The sequence below is a fragment of the Echinops telfairi genome, unplaced genomic scaffold (assembly GCF_000313985.2).
Source record: "Echinops telfairi isolate 266 unplaced genomic scaffold, ASM31398v2 ScPeMD7_7475;HRSCAF=8513, whole genome shotgun sequence".
NCBI classification, from domain to species: Eukaryota; Metazoa; Chordata; class Mammalia; order Afrosoricida; family Tenrecidae; genus Echinops; species Echinops telfairi.
In genome coordinates this window covers 30,106,623-30,124,925 of record NW_022111379.1, presented here as the reverse complement: position 1 = coordinate 30,124,925, position 18,303 = coordinate 30,106,623, and the positions used below count along the sequence as shown (strand labels likewise).

Sequence of the window (18,303 nt, the reverse complement as noted above, 5' to 3'; positions counted from 1 at the left end):
GCAGCCGCACACTGGTCCGATGATCACAGAGCGAGAGACAAGAAAGGCGAGACTCACCAAGGCATTTATCTCTCTGCCCTTCAGTTAATCCCACTTGTGTTCATCTGCCAGGCTGGCATAATAAACTATCTCACTGAGCAAGCCTTCCTCTACCCACATAATGGCAACATGGGGGAAGGAAGCCTCGAGAACACACCCTTGAGTAAAACAAAGCTAATGTCAACTCCTGGCTCTGCTTCACACCTGCCATGTCCCTGCTAACCTTGCGTCTACATGACTTCGCACCCACTGGCCTGTGATCTCCTTGCTTCCAGCCTTGACTTCCTACTTCAGGGGCTGGCAAGTCCAGAGAGCCGCCATCTAGCATCTGGCTCGTGGACTTGAGTTGGGTTAGGCTGGGCTGCTTCCTTGATCTTCTGGCTTGAGTTCTTCCTTATACCTACATATGAGTGTCTCACAACTCAGTATTCATGACTGCCAGATATACATCACTAATGCCAAAATAGACAGTAAATTTTTAAATACTGCCATAAAAGTGAAAATCATATAACAAGACAGTCCATAAATGAGGAGCAGGTGTAACTGATTCCTTATTTCCTTTTGCCTAATTCTTTTGCAGCCTTAAACATATGAACTAGAGGGTACCTTTATGGATGGCTTTTACAGTTTCTTAGAGTGAAAAAAGGGGGAAAAAAGCACATCCTTCATTATTCCAGTTCGGGCAGACTTCCAGGTATTGTAATGTGTTTTGTGTGTGTTTGGGGGAAAGAGGTTCACAAATACTGAAGATACTGCCGCAATCATTTGCAGATAAGCTCAAAGTATTATATATTAGTAACACAGTATCTGCTGTTCACAAAGGAAATCTTACTAGGAACCAAAGTGAAAATGTACATGAATGTGTGAAACTGTTACAATTAAGAAATAAGCCTTGATGTTCTGGACAAAGACCTCCGCACACACATTTGGTTTTCTATGTTCCCAGTGAAATGAACAAAGAAAAACAAACTAGGGAAAAATACCCGTTAGAAATTAGAGATCAGGGAAGGATGCCTTATGTGTGTTAGAAATGTCTCCAAATCCCTGCAAGAGGCATTATGAACGCGAGAAGGGCCACACAGCTAGTGATGAGTCACGTGTGCAAGCAGTGAGAAGAAAACCCCTGCTGACACTCAGTCAAGTGCCCCTCCAAGAGGAGCAAGAGGCCTGTAAGCCTGGGGCTCGGGGCACCAGCAACACGGAAGCACACCCGGACTCTTCCACTGCCTGCGGTCCCAGTGCAAATCCACTGAACAGGAAAGCCCATCTCGGCCTTCATCCCTACCCTCGGCTAAGCAAAGTGTGAGTGCAACCAAGGCTGTTAGTAAGAGTTACACACCGTGAGTGTCTGCGCCTGCAAACTGGGGCTGTCACACAGTGCAGAAAACAAACCTTACTTCCCGTGGCACAGCTCCTTCGGGAGCTGCCTACCACAATAACCGGTACCCATCTCCGCACTCAGTCCCGCTCTCTAATCAAGCAAGCTAACACTGTAACCCATGTAAACACTCTCCTCAATCCTCTGTCTGTGTCAGGGGAGCAACCACATCGCCACGAAAGGAGGCCATCAGAAGGCCCAAGATGGGGCAAACCTAAGCTGCTTTGACATGAGGCAGGAGAAACGTTGTGGGGAGAGTTACAGGAGCAACCTGTGCCTGTGTGGAGTCTACAGTGGCATCGAGGGCTATCAGCAAAACAAACCCAGCAGAAGGCGTTGGGGCAGTCCTCATGCATAAAAAGGAGTACGCCTTTTTCATGGGTCCAGAAGACCACTGATTTGAATTCAAGGGCTGCCCATTAAGCTAAGTTTTCTCTGTCTCAAAAAAACCTCCCACATATTAGATTTGCCTCAAAGGTCTGCCATCCAGATTTAAATACCTTCTAAATGGAGAGACTCATCTTCTGGCACCATATCAGACAATGTTCTACTACTATTCATAAAGCTTCCACTAGTCATCTTTTTTGAAGTTAATTAGCAGGTCTTACTTGCTAGTCTGTCTTAATCTGGAAGCTCTTTTGAATACTGCCCACCATGGGTGTCCCTGCTGGTATTCAAAATACTGGGGCCTAAAATGCCTTAATGGAAGCGTTTGAATCTACACTTTAAAAAAAAAACAAAAAAAAACTAAGCAAACCACTGCCATCAAGTCGATGCCGACTCATAGTGACGTTATCTAGGGATCAGATCCTGTAAGGAGCAGATAGGTAGCTTCACTGTTCTCTCACTCTCTTCACTGTTCTCTCTCAGGGAGGCTGGTAGGTTTGAACCACTGACCTTGCAGTTAGCAATACAACACTTACCCTACAGCACAACCTGAGCTCCTGTATACACGTCAAAGGGTCAATGGCATTTGACAATAATACTGAGAAAGAGAGTCCAGAATAGAACATTATGAAACACCTTTTACGAGAAGTGAGAAGTCAGGCAGAACCCAAAGTAAAAGGCAGCTGAGATGGATGCTTCTACAATACAGTAGGATGAGAGAGCAGCTTTATCAAACTGCCAAGCAGCCGATCCAATAAAAAACACTGGGCAGCCAGTGTTTGTGCAGGGTGTTCTGTGTGCTTGCACACAGATGTGCAGGGTGTTCTGTGTGCTTGCACACATAGGAACATACGTGCCAGCAAGCAATCACTACCAAAGTGTTCCTTTGCAGCTGCTAGTGATCAAACATGCTCTTTTAGTGCTGACAAAGCAAATTTACAAAACCATGTACAGCTTCTATTTATCTTACTTGCCACCATCTGACTAACTTACCGTATATACTAGTGTATAAGCCAAGTTTTTCAGCACATTTTTATGAAGTTTTTGTGGTAAAATTAGGTGCCTCAGATTGTATTCGGGTCGACTTATACTTGAGTATATACAGTATTTCTCTTCTGAAATATCATTAGTGGAATACCAGTCGAGCACTCGGCTAAGAGAAAGGTTTAAACTACCGAGCAGAGCTGAGTAGGAAAGACCTGGCGATCTCCTCCCATAAAGAATACCGTCTAGAAACCAGCATAGGGCAGTGCTACTGTCACTGTGAGGGGTGCCACGAGTGAAAAATCAGCTTGACAGCACATAACAACAAATAGCCTACTCCTGATAGAAAAGGTGCAAGTACATTGTCATAGTTAACAGTATTACGTTCTCTAATCAAACAGAAATTTCAAACTAGCAAATCACACAAACGAAGTAGAATCCTCAGTTGGATTCCATCATCAATTAAATGCTGATGTGACGGCAGAAAGACAAACTCTCAATGGAGTAAGATCAACATGCTCTTCCCGAAAGAAGAACACAGCACCTAACCACCACGACAGAAGGATGGAGTTTTCTATCTAGCTTTTTATGCGTATTGTCATGTCAGACATGACACATAGATAACACTGATTTCGTCATCATATTGCTACTGGTGAGGGTGTGAGGAAACTGGAAGCCTAGCTCATTGCTTCACCACTCACCTGTCAGTTTGTCACACTGTGGACACTGGCATGTGGCGCTATCGTTGGAAACTATGGCTCCAGTACTTTAAATACCAAGAGCTTCCAAACTAAGAGGGACTAGAAAGAAAGGCCTGGTAACCTACTTCAAAAAAGATCAGCCAATGAAATCCTTCTGAATAGTAGCAGGACATACTCTGATAAGGTGCCAGAAGATGAGTCCCTCCATAGAAAAAGCACTTGAAATACAACTGGGGAAGAGCTGTGTGTCAGGAAGGGTTTCTGGAGAAGCAAACTACTGGCCACGTTGGCACAATAAACCTACCGATCACAAGCTGCCTCCTCACATTAGAGTCAACCTCAACGACAGGACTGAAGGAAGCTTTTGAGATTTTAATTTGCTGATTAAAATAATAATTTTGAGAAATTTATTTTCAAGAAAAGTACTCAAAATATTTTTAAGAAAATATTTTTTTTTATTTTAAAATAATTTTGAGAAAAGTACTGTAAACATCTATCAGTAACAGAATTGCAACGTAGGACATATGAATCTAGGAAAATTGGAAGTCATCAAAATGACATGAAACACATAAATATATATATATATATTCAAGGCATTCACAAACTGAAATGAACTGGAACTAGCCATTCTGAACCAGACAATTGTATGGTCAGCTATGCCAAGAATGGCACATTGACGAGCAATGGTATCAAATTCATCATCAAAAAGAACACTTCGCAGTCTATCCTGCGGTACCATCAGTGATAGAATAATATCCACACCAATTAATACAACTCAACTTCAGGCTGCACACCAGCACCAACACCAAAGAGGAAGAAATGGAAGATTCTCACCAACACTGGCTGTCTGAAATTGATCAAGCATGCAAGTAAGATGCACTGATAACTACTGGTGACTGGAACACAAAAGTATTTAAGCAAGCCTGTGATCTGTGGTCCTCTCAATACACTCATCTTAGCTTTGTTACAGTACTTGCAGCAGGCTTAAACGGCCCCTAACAGTGACGGCCAAGCAGATCTTCTGGACCAGTTAAATTCAAGACAGATTTTCTCCAAGAACAGGGGATGATCACAGGAGTTTACTATGAGATTATCTTTTTAAATCATTTTATTGGGGGCTCATACAACTCTTATAATCCATATATTGATTGAATCAGGCATGTTTGTACATATGTTGCCTTCATTCTTTTCTAGATATTTACTTTCTATTGAGCCCTTGGTATCAGCTCCACCTTTTCCCCCCCTTCCCCCCCCCCCGACCCTCATAACCCCCTGATAGATTGTACATTGTTATTATTTTCATGTCTCACACCGACCACTGTCTCCCTTCCCCATGGTTTCTGTTGTTCTTTCCCCCTGTAGAGGTGTGTATCGTTATGGTTGATCACTGCCATCAGTTCCCCCTTTCTCCCTACCTCTCTCCCTCTTCCTCCTTCTGGTATCACTATTCCCACTTCTGTTCCTGGATTCTGTGTGTCGTATCTATACTTGTGTACATGTTCCGGTCTAGTCTGAATTGAGAAGCAGCACTGGGGTCATGTTAGTCAGGGGTGAGGAAGCCTCAAGGAACCAGAGGAATATAGTGTGTTTCATCGATGCTTGACTGCACCCTGATGACTTGTATCCCTTCCCTGTGGCCCCTCTGTGGGGAAGATTGTTCCATTGTCTACAGATGGGCTTTGGGTCCCCGCTCCAGCCCCCCTTGGTCTCAGCAATATGTTTTTGTTTGCTATGTGTCTACCGATGCCTATTACCTGGTCCCGAGGACTCCTCATGATCGCACCAGCAGCGTGCTTCTTCCATGTTGCTTCATTGCTGGATGGTGGCATGTGTAACTTCAAGCCTTTAAGACCCCAGATGCTATATTTTATAACAGCCAGGCACCATCCGCCTCTTCACCACATTTGCTTATGCACCCATTTGTCTTCAGCAATTGTGTCAGAAGGGTGAACATTTCAGAATGCCAATTTGTTAGAACAAAGAGTTCTTGTATTGAGGTTTCAAGAAAACTGGAAAACTACATTGGTGAGAAAATGGCCAGCAAAGTAAAGCTTGGGAATTCTTTTTTCCCATCACAACAGTGCATCTGCTCATTCATCATGAGCAGCAAGAGATGTCCCATAACAATTCTGATGGGAAGCCTTACACCATCCACCCACCAGCACTAATCTTACCCCTTCAGACTTGTTTTTGTTCTCCAAACTCAAAGAACATTTAAAATGTCCTTTGTTTGAAGTTCATGTTTTGAGGACCACGTTTTGAGTCCTTTAGGATGCCAAACACTCTAGTAAATCAGAGAGTAGAATTCTCTGGGAATGGTCAGAGAAATGTAAACACTGCCTTCAGCACTACATGAAGGATACATGGAAAAATATTAGCTTCATCTTTTGTTTAATAAAGGTTTCTGTGATTTTGTAGCAGTGTTTTTTACTTACTCTCATGTCACACAACTATAATTTTTCTGGAAAAGGAGAGCATCAACTGAAACACCAGAATAGGATTAGTAGTTTAGCTATGAAAGCAGATACTTTGCCCTAAAAAGCCTCTTAAAAGTCAAAAGAGTAAAAATGTTAAATCTTTTTCATGTGTGCCACCCACCCACTCCCCTCGACTCAGGTCTGACTCACAGTGACCCTATGTAGGGTTTCTAAGACTATTCTGTACAGGAACAGACAGTCTCATTGTTCTCTCAAAGAGCTGCTGAAGGATTTGAACTACCAACATTGTTGGTAGCAACCCAACACTCAACCCAGTACACCAACAGGATTCCTCCATCATATACTAGGGATCTTCACACAACTAATGGTTGAATTCTCATCAGAAACCTTGGAGGTCAAAATGTACAGAAATAACATTAAAAGTGCTGTAGGGGTAGGAGGGTGTGGGGGATGGAAAATACTGTCAACTACGAATTTTATACTCAACAAATCTATCCTTCAACAATGAAGGCAAAATACAGGTGGTGGCTGTTAGGTGCCATCAAGTTGGTTCCAACGCATAGTGACCCCATGTACAAAAGAAAAAGGCACGTCCGAGTCTTGCGCCATCCTCACAAGTGCTCTTCATTTTGAGCTCATTGTTGCAGCCACTATGTCAATCCTACTTGTCCAGGGCCTTCCTCTCTTCCACTGTCCCTCTACTTTACCACACATGATGTCCTTTTCCAGGACCTGGTCTCTACATGGCCAAAGTACATGAGATGAAGTCTCCTCACCCTCGCCTCTAAAGAGCATTGTGGTTGTACTTCTCACAAGACAATTGGTTCTTTGGGCAGTCCATGGCACTTTCAATAGTCTTTGCCAGCACCGTAGTTCAAATGGATTGATGCTTCTTCAGTCTTCCTTTTATATACATATAAGGCCATTGAAAGTACAGTTCTTTTGCTTTTCAACACTTTGAAGAGTTCTTGTGCAACAGATTCGGGCTTTGTACCCAATGCAATTCATCTTTTGATCTCCTGACTGCTGCTTCCATGATGAAATCCTTGACAACTTCAATCTTTTCTCAGTTTATGATGATGTTTCCTATTGGTCCAGTGTGAAGATTTTTGTCTTCTGTACATTGAGTTGTCATTTATACTGAAGCCTGCAATCCTGGATCTTCATCAGCAAGTGCTTCAAGTCTTCCACATGGTCAGCAAGCAAGGCTATATCATCTGCATATTGTGGGTTGTTAATAAGCGTCCCTCTAATCCTGATGCCGCATTCTTTTTCATATAATACGGTTTCTTTGATTATTTGCTCTGTACAGATTGAATAGTGTGGTGAAAGGATACAACCCTGAAGCACACCTTTCCTGATTTGAAATCCTGCAATATCCTCTGGTTCTGTTCACACAACTGCCTCTTAATCCATTACAGGTTCTGCATAAGCACAATGAAGTGTTCTGGAATTCCCATTCTTTCATGGCTACCCATAGATTGTTATGATCAATACAGTTTAATGCCATTGTATAATCAATAAAACAGAAGTAAACATCTTTCTGGTATTCTCTGCTTTCAACCAACATCTATTTGACATCAGCAATGATATCCCTTGTTCCATGTCCTCTACTGAATCCGGTCTTAATGCCTGCCAGCTCCCTGTCAATGCACTGCTGCAACACATGTTGGATGATCATCAGCAAAATTCTACTGGCATATGATATTAATGATATTGCTCCATAATTAGCACATAGTTTGGTCACCATTCTGTGGAATGGAAACAAACCAAATATTATTATTTTCCAGTCCGTTGATCAAGAAGTTTTCTTCCAAATTTCTTGACACACACAAGTGAGTGCTTCCTGTGCTTTATCAGCTTGTTGAAACACTTCAATTGGGATCCCATCAATATTTGGAACTTTGTTTGTTTGGGGGGGTTTTTGTTGTGTTTTTGCCAATGCTTTAAATGAAGGCTGAGCTTCTTCCTTTAGTACCACTGGTTCTAGCTCATATGCTGCCTCTTAAAATGGCTGAATGACAACTAGTTTTTTAAGGTATGGTGGCTCTATGTATTCCTCTCTTCTTCATTTAGTGCCTCCTACATTATTCAATGTTTTGCCTACAGAATCCTTGAAGATTGAAAGTCAAGGCTTGAATTTTTTCTTGCATGCTTTCCGTTAAAGATGCTGCGCGTGTTCATCCTCTTTTGGTGTTCTCTTTGCACACTGCATTTTACCTTACTTTGACTTCTCCAGCTGCCCTTTGAAATGTTCTATTCATCATTTCTTCCATTTCTCTTAGCTATGCTACAATGAAGAGTGAGTTTCAAAGTCTCTTCTGACATCCACACTGATCTTTTCTTTATTTCCTGTCTTTTTAATAACTTTTGGTTTTCTTTATGTATGATGTTCTTGATGTCATCCCATTTCATCAGGTCTTCTGTCATTAGTGTTGAATGCATCAAATCTGCTCTTCAGATGTTCTTAACATAGGGGTGTAATATACTCAAGTTCATAATTTGGCTCTCGGGAACTTTTCATTTTCTTCAACTTCAACCTGAACTTACATATGAACTATTGATGTTCTGTTCCACAGTCAGCCACTGGCCTGGTTTTAGGTGCTGACATGGAGCTTCTATATCATCTCTTCCCACAAATGTAGTGTATTTGATTCCTGTATATTACATCTGGGGAAGTCCACATGTATAGTTGCCTTACATATTGTTGAAACAAAAAAAAATACTTCCTATGAACAAATCATTGGTCTAGAAAATTCTTTAATGGAATCTTCAGCTTCCTTTATATCACCAAGAACATATTTTCTAACTACTGTTCCTTCCTCTTTGTTTCCAACTTTTGCATTCCAAACACCTATAATTATCAATGCATCTTGATTGCACATTTTTCAATTTCAGACTGAAGACATGTTGGTAGATTTCTTCAATTTCTTTATCACTAGCTTTTGTGGTTGGTTAATAAATTTGAATAATAGTTGTATTGATCCAAGTTCTTTGAAGGTGGATGGATATAATCCTGTCACAGATAGCACTGTACTGCATCACTGATTTTGCAATGTCCCTTTTGATAATGATTGCAATGCCATTGCCTCTCGATTGTGTCATTCCAGAATAGTAAATCATTATGTTCTGATTCTAATTGGCTAATACCAGTCCATTTAAACTCATTAATGACTAGGATATTGAGATTTATGCATTCGATTTCACTTTTGACTACTTCCAATTTTCCTAGATTCATACTTTCCACATTCTAAATTCTGATCATTAGCAGATTTCTACAGCTGTTTCTCCTTGAGTCGTGCCCTATCAGCAAATGAAAATCCCAAAGGCTCCACTCCTATAGGTTTTACCCCACTGACTGCATCCTGGTGGACTCCACTCTGAGAAAGCATCTCTTCCTCAGTTACATTTCAGGTGCTCTCCAACCCACGGGGCCCATCCTCCAGCCTTGTCTCCAACAGTGTGCTGCTTCCATTCATTAGGTCTTCAGTATCTGACAATGTTTCTTCTGAAGTATTCACTCACTGCCATTGAGTCAGTGCTTACTGATAGTGACCCCCTGTGGGTTTACAACTGTACCTGTTGTGGAGAGTAGAAAACCCAGGCTTTCTCCATGGAGCTTGTTGGGGGGTTTTAACTGCTGACCAAATGGGTCTCAACCCAAGGAGTAAATAGCCTTGACACCACCAGGGCTCCACTCTTCTGAAGTCGGTGTGCTAAATTAATTATATAATCCCTGTAGCAGGAGGCCTGTGGCTCAGTGGATAAGAGCTTGACTGTAACCAAAAAATTGATGGTGTAAACCCACCAGCTACTCCATGGGAGAAAGATTGTGGTCAGCTTCCATAAAGATGGCAGTCAGCCTTGAGAACCCATAAAGTGGTTTTACTCTGTCCTATAGGGTGACTATGAGTTAGCCTCGACCTGACGGCCATGAGTTTTTTTCAAATGTCTATCATAACCACTAAGAGAAAACATAAATGAAAAATCAATAGAGCAATTAACATGATACACTAAAAAATTCAGTTTGATCATAAAAGAAAAAAATCCCAACTCAAGCATACCATATATGTTTAATTCCCCCTAAGTGGCCAGTACTTCCCAAACAATGTATCATCAAGAAGCTGAATCTCTAAGATCTGTCTAGAGGTCCACCTAAAGTAGCCCTCCACAGTCAAAGTCATTTTTCTTTTAATATTTTCATCTTCAAAATTCGAGTTTTATTTATAAGCTACTGTATATAATAATTTGGGGGAAAGAGAAGGCTATCTACTCCTGTAAAGAATTACAGTCCCAGAAATTCTACTAAAGAACTGAAGTCCCAGAAACCCACAGGGACGGTTCTACCCTGCCCTTCAGTGTCCCTGTGAGTTGGAATCCACCCCACGGCAGTACACTTTTGCGTATATTACATGTGTACTTATTTTGATATAAAAATAATGTGGGCTGCTTTGCTCTTGTATTGTTTTTCTGGGGCGTGTGGGGGGAGGAGGAGGGTTTTGTTTGTTTGCCAAAATCTTAAAACAATACTAACCCTTGAAAAAGTATGCTCCGTTGTCCTATTGCTTCATCCATGTGCACACTAACACACCACTAGGGGGTCCCTGGAGCACTCATCTATGCAGTTGAGAAGCAAAAGTCTACACCAGTGGTTTGGGAACTTTTTGGAACTTACAGTAAGAAAATCATATTACAAACATACACCTAACTGAAACAAAAGTTTTCACCTAACTGGAACAAGAGTTTCTTATCTTTTCTTTTTCCATTTACCTCCCTCTCTCCCTTCCTCCCTCTCTCTCTCATTTAATGCTATTAAGTTGAATTGAAATTTTACTAATAAGGTTTGTGTTAAAGTTTGAAAACAATTGGTCTGGACAACCTGATAAACATATTCCAAACCAAACAAAAACCCACTGCCATCAAGCTGGTTCCAACTCGTAGTGACCTTACAGAGCAGAGCAGAACTGCTCATAGGGTTCCAAAGCCATGATTTTTATGGGCGAAAACAGCTCACATCTTTCTTCCAGAGAGGCAGAGGCACCGGCTGATTGCTGAACTGCCGGACAACCAAAGCGCCTCACACACCCCCAAACCACTGATTAATTATGTGCTATTTTGATTGTACTCCTTTGCTGTTAGAATTAGTCAAGCATTCAATATACAAAAATTTGATTTGTTTTTTACAAGGGGGAAGGTATGGTGGAAAATTAAAGCTGGTAAAGTAAAAGGTGACAGATTTTTCTATGTTTTATTTCTAGTTTCAATTTGGTTTATTATATAGCATTTAGCAATAAAAAGAATTGCAATGATGATGCCTGAGAACATGCTGCCCATCTATAGCTACCACCCCAAACACAGCAAGGGAGGTTTTTAAAGATTATGTGTTTTTCTAAAGGGCAAAGAAAGGCCACCAGGTAAAAGTCACATGACATAAAGAATAACTTTCTAATCTTTATATTATAATGTCTATGCAAATAAGATATTCTTTAATATACTATATCTAAATAAATAATATATTCTTTAATACAAAAATAACTTTCCAAGTGTTTATACAGTGATCTAAAATGCAATGAGCTGGCCTATTGAGCAGTGTGTTCCTAATCACTGCAAGTATTAAAGTTTTAAAAAAAAACTTATTTTCAGTATATAAATGGAATAGAATACAAAGTACACTGCAGCGTTTTAAGAGAGGCACAAATGCAAAGGAAGTCAAGTTCAAATCCAACAGGGGACTCCAAGGAGGCCTCTGGAGAAGACAACCTTCTGGTGACCGCGAATAAGAACTAACTACAAAAGCAAAGCCAACTGGGAATGAAACCCCCTCTCTTCTCCTTCCTTCCTTGCATCTTGCTGCAGAATCTGGACCTAGCTTCTAAGTAAGCAACACGGTTTTCACGTGATGGAGTGATGCAGATACAGCAGAGTTTTAAGGACACTTCGGCAGCAATGTGAAAGACTGAAAAGGTAAGAAATGGAAAGAGGGTGGCCAGTTAGAAGGTCCCTGCAGTAACCTGGACGGCAGAGAATCGAACCCAACATTTTCCAACACCCTTAGAGGCAAAGGCAACATTTCATTTGCTGGCACAAGTCTCTTGAAATCATCTCTTGTCCTCAGTTCTGCAGTGAGAAAAAGTTCTTGTGCTTGCTTTTTAGGAAGGAGAGAGGGGATCATAATTCACAGTTCATTTTGAAAAAAAAAAAATCATTAAAAAATTAGTATCATAAAGTAACCGCCCCAGTCTTGTGATATTTCCAATATGCCATCATGAAAAAAACAGGACAGGGTGGTTTTACTAGAAGTAGATGCTCAAGGCTCTTTCCCACAGATGAGATGATTTAGAAGGCAGAGGTACATTCCACCTGGGGGCCAGAAGTTCCCTAGTTCCCCATGGCGATGCTCCACTCTCCCTTAGTGGAGGGAGATCAAGAGAACTTGCTAATGAAGAGAGGGGAGGGGGTGGGAATAAACACATTCTCTGTAGACTCGTGAAGTCATTTACACACAGGATTGCTTACACACACATCACCTGGCTTAAGATCTAAGGATGAGAAAGAAGAAGGCTTAAAAAAATTTTTTTCCTAACTCAAAGTCCTTTTAAAAATTCTGCCTGTTTTTTAATTGAACATGTATACACAGAAATATACACAAACCCAATAGACAATTTGATGCCACAATTAAAGGTAACAGAATGAAAATTGAATTGGAAAGCAGTTAAAACACCTGACAATCTATATAGGTAGGGCATTTTAGGTCACCTGGGTTAGTCCTTTTAAATGCTCAATCGTACATTCAATGAATCATTATGCTTGGATAGAACATTAAGCAGGCTAACCTATCTTGGCAAGAATAACAGGCCATCACCCCAAAGGAAGTATCTTCTCATGTTAATAGGCTGGGAGTTAACAAAAAGAAAATTAACACTCTCTGAAATGAGAATGTAATCTAAAGTTGCTGCTGCAAAAGATAAAACAGAAAATTCTGGAGCAGCTCCAAGAAAGCCTATCGTGGGGCACTTATCATTCCAGTAAAAGGCCCCAATATAAATAAAAGCTGTGACTGTTCTTTCTGTGTATTTAGTTGAACACAAAATGGCTCGGAAAAACCTTAACTTCATGACCAGGGTGCTCTTAGATACAGGTGACTCGGTGAAAGCTCTTCCTTGGGAAAACATGACCATGCTCCCATGAACAGAATTACCAAGAGTACCTGCTTTGTAAATAATGACTCTGAGCTGCATAGTCAGGGGACAGGAAAACCAGGTGGTACAGCAATCCTAATGACCAAAGTGTTAACAAAAAAATGGCACTTCAGAGGGCACTGAGATGGAAACGCAGAGAACTGGGGGACCGTCACATTCTCATTACCTGCCTGGTGTCCTTGGGTTTCAGTTACCTCGTTTGAAAGTGAAGATACTGAAGCAAGGCCCCTAAGAGTTCACCGCACCTCCCCCAGGGCTTCCCTCTGGGAGCAGTTCTCGACTGTCCAGAAAGGAGGTCACCCAGAACCCCTGCCAAGGCCTGGCTAATCTGCGAAAGCATATCCCCAAATGACAACTGCTTTGATTTCTTTTGAGTGATAAGAATTTATTTGGAAAGTTAAAGCCAAACTAATGAGGGGGATTTCTGTTGCTGTTTTTAAGTAAAAGAAACGTGTTGCTAAGGGTTTAGAAACACTACTTCCAGTAACAGCCTGAGCTGTTGCTGTAAATCATATCAAAACATCCAACCGTGGAGGATCTTAAGACAACTTGCTTCTTGGCTTAGTAAAAATTCAACAAGAAGGGTATTCTCAGACCCTTCAACTGTCGTTTGTGGTAGCGGGGGTGTTATGAATCCCCAGAGGACATTACTATATAATACCAACAAACGAGACAGCAACTTCTGTGCCAATCCGGCAGTTATGATTTGACTTAGCATTCAGATTCAGGAAACACAAAGAGCTTTCAACCTATTATTACTATCTTTATTTAGAATTATGGACAAATACAGACTAAGAGATACTGAGGCACCGTGTCTTGATCTCATCCCAGACCCAGCAGCTACCTTGGTCAACAGCTTCTTTTGTGCCCCCACCTCCAGTCACACAAAGTACAAAAAAAGGCAAAACAGACATGTCCCTTTGACACACAGAAGCTGCAACCTCAGTGTCCCAGCGGTCTTTACATAGATTTCCTCCTGCAAGCCAAAGGTCTACATGCCAACTCACAGCTCCCAAGCCACACAGAGACAAAGCAGACGCAGCATTCTGTATCTCAGCTCAACTCCATACATCAGTGCAGTAAGATGCTAGATTCCAAGACCTGGCTCAGTCCACGGCTGTTGTTAACCCTTTGTCTCTGAGGATGTAAATGGTGAAGCACTGGGTTCTTAACTAAACTGCAAGGTTGACAGTTCGAACCCAAAGGAAGGCCTGGTGATGGGCTTGGGAAGGGCCACAGCCATGAAAGTAGTATGGCAAAGTATGGCTCTGAGACATGTGGAGTTGTCTGAGTTGGAATCAAGTCCATAGCAACTGGTGGTGGTGGCAGGACGAGCTTGTGATAATTTCTAAAATTCAGCTTTCCTATAAACTATCAAATATCCATTTGCTTGCATAAACATTCTATGACTTCATTTTTTTAAATGTTGGCTTCATCTCAAGAACCTTTCACTGGAAGTCTGTGCTATAGACATGATGCCACGCACCAAAGATATACATGATGTAGGAGAAGGTCTCTGCTCTTAGAGAGTCTACGTTTTTAAGGAAAGAAAATAGATATATTCGCAAGGACAAATAATGAAACACAGCAGCATATGTTAAGTGCCAGGTGAGCATGAATTACAGAAGAAAGTAACTGCTGTGTTGGGAACAGCCAGAGAAGTTTTGGAGAAGACAATGACTACAGATTAATAGTAACTGCCAATTATTGATCTCCAACTACATGAAGAACTGTAGTAGGCATTTTATATATATTGTTTTCTTCATCCTCTCATTAGCACATAGGGTGGATACTGTTATTATTGCCAATGTTCCGATGAGGAAATGTGTAACTTGAGATGCAGCCCCCCGGGCTGTAGTCACAAGGAACTACAGAAAAAATTCCCTGCAACCCAGGGCGTAAATACACAAGGGAAAACGTGGGGTGGGGGTGGGAGGAGCCATTGGTACCATAGATACAACATGGAGAGAAAGAAAAGAACAATTTTGGGGGTAGACCTTTTTCTTTTCAGGCCCAAGCATATTTTTATTTAACACTTATGAAGGGGCTTCATTGGGAAAAGTTCACGAGAAAATGGAATGAAAAGACAATGGAGTTTTTTCATGAACTTTTTAAAGCCCCACATCTACTTGACACACAATGCAGGTTGGAACGTATGTCACTTACATATCATTTACATACATGTCCTGCCTCCCTAGCTAGACCGTGAGCCCCTTGAGGCCCAACATCATGTCGTTCTAGGCCTAATACAGTGTCTGGCGTAAAGACGATGCAAGAAATGTTGGAAGCTATCGAAAATGTAAATACTCGGCTAACAATGGACAATCCTGCCTCCCTTGCTTAACATTAATAAGTTAGACTTGACTAGATCATTCCCATGTTGTGTGTGATGCGCTAAAAGCCACGTGTAACTGATTTAGCTCATTTCCTTGGCTTGAGTGTATCCTAACCCAGAAGTTCACCCAGATAACGTTTCATTCTAACTCTTCCAATTGCTATACTGAAATAGAACTAGAATAAATGCATGAAGATGTCAAGGGACATATTTTAGCCCAAGCAAATGAAGATATCCTATAAACAACAGGGACATAAACAAAGGAATGGGCTGCCTTGGAGAAATTCGAATACTAGGGGAGGCCAGGTACAATTTCAATTGCAGGGACACTATGGAGAGGATATAAGCATTGAAGGGGCTGTTGAAATAGACACAGCCAGAATTTGGGAATTGTCCTGGGTTTCACTCTTTAAGCCCTGAAGTCTGGTGAAGTAGTTGCATTAGGTGAACAATGCCAGTGCCTGCAACCTCTTGTCTTTCCTTATGGATAAGTCTGGAATACTCGAAGGGGCACTGCACCCCATTATTGTCTCCTAGTCTTTAAACGAGCAATTTCCCCTTGAAGACATGAAGGCCTTTCACAGTTCTAGGACGCATCAGGTCTCCTGATGCATGACAACATGATGGTGGAGCCGATGTACCTTTGGTGTCTGTATGTCTAATAAATCCGAATGGCTCATCAATGGAAAAGTTCAGGCAGCAAAGTATTTAATTCTCCTACTACTTCAAGCCTTGGACTGTGGACCTACTGTCCCATCACAGTGGCATTATAGATTATGGTGTTTTATTAGGAGATAGCTGCATACAGCGGTGTTGGGAGGAGGGCCTTCTTTGCAACCATTTAAGACTTTGTCAAAAATGTACACCAATAAGGCAGGTTTAAGGAGCTCGGGTGGTGCTGGGGTTAAGCACTGGGCTACTGACAGTTCCAACTCACCAGCCACATCAGGGGAGAAAGCTGAGGCTTTCTGCTCCCTTAAAGATTTAGAGTCTCAGAAACTCTAAGGCACTGTTCCATTCTGTCCTACAAGGTTGCCATGAGTTGGAATCAACTCGATGGTAGTGGTGGTGTTTTGGGCCAAGGCAGGTTTGAGATACTCTAAGATTGTTTTACTTTCAACTCTCTGACTGCCTGATAATGACAAAAATCTCCCAAACTGCTGTCGTCCAGAGAATAACATGAATAAAGGTCCAGCAGCAGAGAAAGCAAAGTGGGGTTAAGAAACTGACACATGATCAGAGGGGATGGAATTTAAGACTATGAAGAGGGAGCGTAGGCCTCCGTAAATTAAGGGAAGCAGGGTCAAGAACAGGAAGTGCCTTGTTCAGGAGTGCTTGAACCCAGGGAGAGCAGGGAGTCACTTGATGACGTTACACAGATGAGAGAGGAGGTCAGACCAGGGTTTTAGAATTATTGTTTCAATTTCTTTGTAGATAAAGGCTTGACAGGAGGAGAGTATGCAAAACACAGGCAGGATTAAGAGTTAGAAGGCTGTTCCAATGAGCTATGCAAGAGAAGATGGTAGTTTAGACTGCGGTAATAACAATAGCTGCGCAGATCCAATAAGTCAATCTGTAGGCAAGACAGCTCACCACAGTCTGGCAGTGTTCTGACGTGTTCATTCCAACCCAGTAATACTCACCAGTTGACAAGGCCTCCTCTCGAACCTCGCCTTCCGCAGGCTGATGAATATTCCAGGATGTTGTGGGAAGCGAAGAAATTTCCTCCGGTGATGCTAACTTCACCATATCCATGTGATTGCTCTGGAACTGGTACTGTGGGATGAAGCAGGTTTTGCCTCGTCGGAAAATGTCCTTGATGATCTCCTCTGTCTCGATTTCATCCACCATGCTCAGGAAGATGGAAATTCTTTGGGATCTTTGATACTGACTGTGGGCAATCACCTAAATGGGAAAAGATGGCAATCCACTTTTAAAAATGAAGAACTTGCCGGGACAGCTCTTCCCTTCTTCCTCACCCTCTTCCAAATGTGTATCCCCAGCCCCCCAAAAGCTGGGGTCAATGTTACCTCCCTTTACCTGGGGTCCACCACTTACTTCTGATCCCTTTACACCTCTGCACACATCCACTTTACTAAGGAGGTATAGTGCCTCGGCTAGAAAGTCACTGGGGGACCTGCTGCCTTTCTCCGGAATCCCAGGACAGCATCTAGTAGTCTTCGGTCACTGCGTTGTTACGGTCAGCTGAACCTCAGCTCTTGCCACCTTCTTTATTTCTGCGTCAGGCTCCTCTCTCCTCACAAATCTAACCCATTGCAAGCCCAGTTTCTCCTGACTTCTACTGAATACTTAATTCATTTAGGGTTAATACACAGTTAACACTGAACGATTTGTTGTTTTGTGTGCCTTAAAACAAAATGTAGTATCCCTATCCAAAATGTAACCTCCTTGGAGGTGGAGAACACGCCATATCATGCTCTTTATTCTTTTTTTTTAAATCATTTTATTGGGGCGCGTACAACTCATAACACAATCCATACATACATCAATTGTGTCAAGCATATTTGTATATCTTTTGCCATCATCCTTCTCAAAACATCTGCTTTCTACTTGAGCCCTTGGTATCTTTATTCTACCTACCCTCATCTTGTTTCCTAAGTAAGCCTCCTCGGTGCGTGCGGGTCCACAGGAAGGGGCAGTGGGATCTCCTGGAGAGACAGAGACTCACTAAAAGCAGATGGGAGGTTATGAGGAGGAGGACCAGGGCAGCAGAAGCCCTTCAAAGCCAATGTAATCGCTCATCAGGCAAAAGAGAAATGAGCTTTGCCTACATAATGGAAACAATCTCAATCACAGACTCCTCTCCCTCCACTCGACCCCC

At 41.9% G+C, this 18,303-nt stretch overlaps 1 protein-coding gene across 3 annotated transcripts in view; it reads right to left on the bottom strand.

Moving 5' to 3' along the window:
* Positions 1 to 18,303, bottom strand: part of MTHFS (methenyltetrahydrofolate synthetase) — a 53,587-nt gene that overhangs the window by 30,134 nt on the left and 5,150 nt on the right. For 2 of the 3 annotated variants that reach the window (XM_045285844.1, XM_004700030.2), the window contains exon 2: positions 17,105 to 17,366. In XM_045285844.1, the coding sequence (XP_045141779.1) occupies positions 17,105 to 17,312 (208 nt within the window). In that variant the 5' untranslated portion in view covers positions 17,313 to 17,366. Of the gene's footprint in view, positions 1 to 17,104; positions 17,367 to 18,062; positions 18,159 to 18,303 lie in introns of those variants that run through there. The other variant, XM_045285843.1, reaches the window with a different exon arrangement.